Source organism: Epinephelus moara, chromosome 13 (genome assembly GCF_006386435.1).
Source record: "Epinephelus moara isolate mb chromosome 13, YSFRI_EMoa_1.0, whole genome shotgun sequence".
Lineage (NCBI taxonomy): Eukaryota > Metazoa > Chordata > Actinopteri > Perciformes > Serranidae > Epinephelus > Epinephelus moara.
Genome location: NC_065518.1, coordinates 10,933,850 through 10,940,200, shown reverse-complemented (window position 1 = coordinate 10,940,200; position 6,351 = coordinate 10,933,850). Strand labels below are relative to the sequence as shown.

Sequence of the window (6,351 nt, the reverse complement as noted above, 5' to 3'; positions counted from 1 at the left end):
GTAAATGTTTGTTTGTTTTTCTAATTTTTGGTATGACTAAGTCATGGTATGGTATGCTGTACATAATCACAGTCATTCTGTCTGTCCCACGTTTTTCTACTCACTGACGTGGTCAATCTATGTGAAACTGCACATAGGCATTGAGGATTGGCATAGGTAGAAGGTGACAAAGCTACCAATGGGTATGGACTAGTTAATTTAATAGCTGACAACTAATCAATCAATTGTTGCACCTCTAGCATGTTGCATATGTGTAATTGTGCGCATACAATGGAATGTGTGCACATGTATGCACTGTACAACGACCTATTTAAAAGAAACTCCTGCTAGTCCTTGATACTCTATGATTCCCATCAGGATGCAGCAATGAAACCCGAGTCAAGATCAACCCCTAAACATGCTGTTCACACTGTTCTCCGACCCACAAACCCAGATGAATCACAACAGGGGAAACCTAAATTGGCTGCAGCCATATGAGCACAAGAAAACTGTAGTGTATCCCAGAGGTGCCGTTGTAGAGAGAAGATGACTTGTGGTCAGAGCTAGGCCTAGATGGTATTGTATTCAGTGAGGTATGCAGCATGTAGTGGTATTTGTGAAAATACAATTACCTTACTTAGACAAGTCTTGCTGGGTTTTAAGACTCATGGCCCAAAGGATAATGAATAGATAGGAAATAAGTTGCAGGAGGATCCAATGACACTTGTCAATGCGGCGGATACAGACATATCAGCGTGCTGAACGGAGATGAAGTCATGACTAAAATCTTGTGGCTAATAGACTGCTTTTGTAGCTGAAAACATCATCTCAAGATAAAGTTGTATGTGGCAATACTCCAAACAGGGGCAGAGGCTTTTTTTAACTAGTCCTGTAACGTTATCCCCACATCTTTATCTTTCATCACAACTGTCTGCTCCACCAGTAGAGACCGACCTCTGGTGGCATGTGGTGTGCACTACAATACATTCCCTGAATGCAGCATCTCCGACCGTATCAGTTTAACAGAAAGAGGAGTATCTGTATTTTTGACGGTACTGAAAATGATAACTGTGGGATTTCTAAATACCAGAGTCTAGAGCTTGGACTCTCTCTGAAGTCGCTGAAATCTGGCGCTTGGGCAGTGACATGCAGCATCAGAAACCACCAAAGAAGGCGTCCTTTAACGTCGGCATAATACGTGCCCGCTTGCTGTTATAGTTTAACAGTGCCTGGCGGTGTCAGGGGGAAACACAGCGGGACAAGGGCGAAAGTAAAAGCAGCGAAAGGGATGGATGGATGGATGGGTCAAACAAACACCGACTTTCACCCGAGAGAGCAGTGTTCGTGTCCCGTAAGATTCAAAAGCCAAACGGTGTTCTTTTTTTCCTAAACCTAGCCACGTGCTTTTGTAGTGTTGTACCATCCTAGCACGTTTATTTTGAAAGAGACTGTATGTAAACGCTGTAAAAACGGAAGTGTATCTTGAAAGAAGAGAACTTGACAGGGTGTCCCAGAACGTCAACAACCAACGCACCCTGGGTACCTTTTGCGTCGTATGTGGACGTGACCAAAAGTCCAAGCAAAATCAAAACTACTTAAATAACAGAGGAAAATTGGCATTTTTCCCTGAGTAACAATTACTCAGATACAGAAGTTTAATGTGAAAAGACATCCTGATTATAAATATTTAAACATGACTTCACCTATCAAACTTACCCCTCTCCAATTCAGTGATGATCTCCAAAGTCCTGACTTTAAAAAACTAGCTGAAAACAAACTACAGGTGAAAGTACATATACTGAAGCTCGACGATTACACCGACAAGAGTACTTGTGTTTTGTTTTCTACACCCTAGAAATACTGATAAGCATCAGATTTAAGCTCATAGCCACACCAAAGTAACGATTCATTTATTCAGATTTTATGCCGACTGTAAAGTTTCTAAATAAAAGCTTGAATTACAAACATAGCAAACCACAAGACTGACCATTAAAGCCGCAGACTGCAATTAACAGCTGCAGTCTCTATTAAACCCATCTACTCATGTTACCACCTTGGCAGTACGTCTTTTCTGCACCATACTGTATGCACACACACACACACACACACACACATACACACACACGTAGGCTCCACTGTACCTTGGCCACCTGTAGAGGTTTTTGCTGCTCTGCTCCTCCCTGTAGTCTGAAGCCCCACGGGGAACCTCCTGAGAGGGAGACCACAATCTCCTCTGCTACCATCCCTGCTCCGAGCTCACAGCCTGCTGTGTGCGAGTGTGACTGTGCGTACTGTAAGTTGCTCTCCCCCCGTCTTCAGTTCCTCACACTCTGCGAATGTGAGTGTGTGAGTCTCCTGCCTCCCGCTCCTCTCTGTGACCACGACGAATCACTCCACCCATGAGGAGACAGGGGGTGGCTGGCTTTCATCTGCTTACACTGGAATGCTGTGTCGGAGGGTGGGAGCTCAGGAGGGTGAGAAGGGGCAGAAGTGCGTGTGTGTGTGTGTGTGTGTGTGTGTGTGTGTGCGTGCGTGTGTGTGTGTGTGTGTGTGTGTGTGTGTGTGTGCGTGCATCCTCACTTGTATTCAACACTTGCCATGTCACTCTCAAGCACTCTGTACAGGACGGGATGCTTGCTGATATACAATCCCGAAATAACCACCATCACCACTCCCTCTTTGACCCCAGCTAAGCCGGTCTGTCCAGCAGCCGCGGCTCACAGATTTGTCTTCATCTAACCACAGCACCCCAACCTTAGATATAAATATTTTAGGAATTTCAGTTGGTTCACCGTGCATACATTTTATTGGCGTCAGAATAGAGGGAGTTGTGCTCTAGTGACTTCCTAGGAAATATAATTTTTGATCCTTCAGCTGTCAAGGAAAACACTTTCCCAGGCAAAGCATTAAGACAGTAGTCAACGAGGGGCAGGCTCTAAGTTGGCAAGCCCTCCTGCAGTGTTGGGAAGATGATAAATACTGGCTCTCAGGCTACTGCTCATCAGCTTCAACACCTCCGATGCTGCACAGGAGTATTACAGAGTTTAGTTAGCCAAAAATGACTTGGCCCATCTGACTGTCTGAGGCTTTTGAGGCTCATGTAACCACTCTTCATACTGTGGAGAGTTTTATTAGTAAACTGTAACTATAAAATGAAAGGATGTTTTGCTGCCTCTCACGGCAGCTGGAGTCTGAGAACAAAATAACTTAATTCACTGGGCCGACTGCCGGTGACTTTTAAGGTGGAACGTTAACTTGTAATGTTACTCAATGCATGAGGTGACGACGTGAATCCATCAGCACACCTTAAATTTCACTGTGACAACTCTGACCATCACTTTAGTTTTTATATGACATACACTTTTAGTGATGAGTGGATCTTCAAGTGTTTATATGTATTAATTTTGGCCGGGTTATGTGAACTGCATATATTCTAATCCTCACTTGAAAAAAAAAAGCGTAGTGGAGTGTTGTTCCTGTGGGCTCCAGCAACACTAAACCCCTGAGCTTGCCTGAGAAGGACTAAATGCACAAACCTGCTATTTTTAAATATCCCATGGAGAGAGACTCTCACTGCAGCCTGTTTTATTTTGTTCTGAAAATGTTGGCGTGCAGCCTCGTTCTGTGGACGATAAACGAGGTGCAGACTAATAAAGGAGGAAATACAGTGAGTGCTGGACGGAGCAGTGAGTGACAACAACCCCGCCCACATTTAAGAGTACTGTTTGCAGTGGAAACTCTAGGGTCTAGGTACCATGTCTGAAGGGTTACTGTTGGTTCCAAAGGTACCATGCATACTGATATACTTTGGTTTCTTATTTTACAATTAATATAATTATCTGATGTGCGTAGACTAATACTGGTACAGTTAAACCTACCGTGAAAACATGAAATGAACAGTTTTATGCTTTATTACACACTTGTGACCAGGGGCGTAGCACCAGATTCTGGGCCCTGTGCATAGACAGTTTCTGTGGGCCCCCTGCCCTTCCCCTCCTGATCCACGTCTCTCTCACGCACCTTTTGAAATTTTCTTTTTACAAAGTCAGTTTGCCTTCTTTCCCTTTCCGTTTTTCTGACTCTCTTTTCTTTTCTATGTGAGGAAACACATCACAGTGTACACTGGTGCTCCAGCAGCACAAGCAGTATCTCACTCTGCTCTTGCTGCGTTTAGAGAGAAATGCTGGGCTGCGTTCAGTCCCGACAAAACGCAGCACAACCTTTATTTAAACAGAAACTAACGGTACATTGACACCTTATTGTGTAACGTGGGTGCACTGCCTTGTAATACTGGAGGGTTTAGTTCCGTTCAGTTAAAGGGGGCTTTATTGGCATGGAAAACACACGTTTACAGTGTTAAAGCAAGTGTGCAATAAAACAAAAATTGTATGTAGTGGGTAAAGATCTACCAGTATGAGGTTTATATACACATTGCTGCTGACTGGTTACACCTCTGACACACCGACACAATGAGAAAAAACGTACCTCATAGCCTGTTGCACACTGTTTCACATCATTTTAGGACACATGTCATTTAACATGGAAACAAAATGATGCACACCATCTTGAGATCAAACGTGTCCTTGGTGCAGGGACGGATTAAACCATATCATGGTACGTGTCCTTGGTGCAGGGACGGATTAAACCATATCATGGTTTTTATATTGCCAGATTCCAGAGAGTCTCCCCTCTTCATATATGGCAGAATATGTCAACTTCCAACTTGCTATGGTGAGATACATGTAAAAATGTAAGAATTTAGTAACACAGATTTTATTTTTCATTGATATATAAATTAATATAAAACGGGGGCGGACTGGGGCAAAAAAAAAGGCCCGGGAATTTAGTACCTGACTGGCCCACTCAGGGGCCAGGGCGGCGAGTGATGGCGGCAAATGCTGGCGGTGGAACAAATATGTTCACATATATGTGGGAGACAAAAAAATATACATGTAAACATTATTGAAGGGATAATGACACATCATGTAACCTGAGGCCTTGATTAGAACAAATATGTAATATTTTTAATGTTAGTTAAAATAGTTAGTCTGCAATAGTCACTTAATAGTGTGAAGACTGGTGAACATGTAAGTCACACTAATAATGATCATAACATATCATATCACCTATGGTGCCTCAGATAAGCACAATTACATGTTCTTAAGTATATACTGAGTAAGTGCAGCTTAAGTTTTATAAACTGCAAATAATACACTTTAAGAACAACACATTAATACACATTTCCCCTTCACAGTGCATGGAGACTGTCTCAATTTCTATATTATCCAACAATACCCACACAAAAAGAATAAAACTGGCATTAATTTTAATGTTGATGAATTAGCAAAGTAATATACAGCAGAGCAGCATTTAGCTCACCAGCTTAAGGGAAATACACAAGAGATAATGTTAGATCAGATGTTCAGCTATTTTATTAGTTACTTAGCCATGCTGATGTTGGCTAATGCCACTGAGCGCTGTCTGGCTCTAGTAACGTTACACAATAATGACGTTCTGACAGCCAAACTAGCCTACATGCATTGTGCTAAAAGTTAACAAGCTAGCCAAATAATGTTATCACATTAGCTTACAGCCACCTCACCTGACTAGCATCCCCCTCCCGGTCACGTTGTCCTCCTCCTGCAGACGGCGACGCGAGAGCTGCAGGTGCTGCTCCGGATGCTGAAGGTCCTGCTTGAGATGCAGCAGCAGAAAATAAATGTGTCAACTTTTGACACTTGGCAGCATCTGCCTGCAGCCTGCCTTTTTTTGTCTCTCAACTTCTCCGCTTCTCCTTTCCGTTCCGTCTCCATTTTTGCATGTGTGGATGATTGATTGATTGATTGACAGATGCCTTTGGCTGTGATTGGCCAACAGCCCCAGGACCGAGGTGAAAGGGGTGTGACACACCCATGTGGGCCAATGTTGATTAGCCAGACACTAGAGAAACTGTAAACATTGGTTATCATATTAAAGGCCAGCCCAACTGTGCCAAAAGTCGTTTTTACCGTACCGGCCCACTGACGCAGCGGCCCACCGGGAAAACTCCCGGTAGTCCCGATGGCCAGTCCGCCTCTGATATAAAATACAGGCACACAGACGGATAAGTAATGATGGCAAATCTGATTAGCCCAGATTGTCCTGAACAAAACAAGGTATAGCATGTGTGTGTAGCCTTTATAATGACTGTGATATGAGCTTAAAAGTAAAGGCAGTAAAAATACCCCAAAAAAGGCAGAGGGCACAAAGGGTTAAAAAACAAACTAAGGGCCATATTAAGAGGGCCACAGAAGGTCCCCAGGCCAGACTTTGGACACACCTGCCATATGAGGACACCATTTCTTTTTTTACTAACTACTTACTGTTGAAAAA

General features: G+C 43.3%; 1 protein-coding gene across 1 annotated transcript in view; it reads right to left on the bottom strand.

Moving 5' to 3' along the window:
- The window catches only part of LOC126399813 (synaptopodin 2-like protein), a 23,402-nt gene extending 21,015 nt beyond the window's left edge, over window positions 1-2,387 (bottom strand). Inside the window, exon 1 of the mRNA XM_050060089.1 lies at window positions 2,121-2,387. Within this exon, the coding sequence (XP_049916046.1) occupies window positions 2,121-2,222 (102 nt within the window). The 5' untranslated portion in view covers window positions 2,223-2,387. The remainder of the gene's footprint in view (window positions 1-2,120) is intronic.
- Between the last annotated feature and the right edge of the window lie 3,964 nt (window positions 2,388-6,351).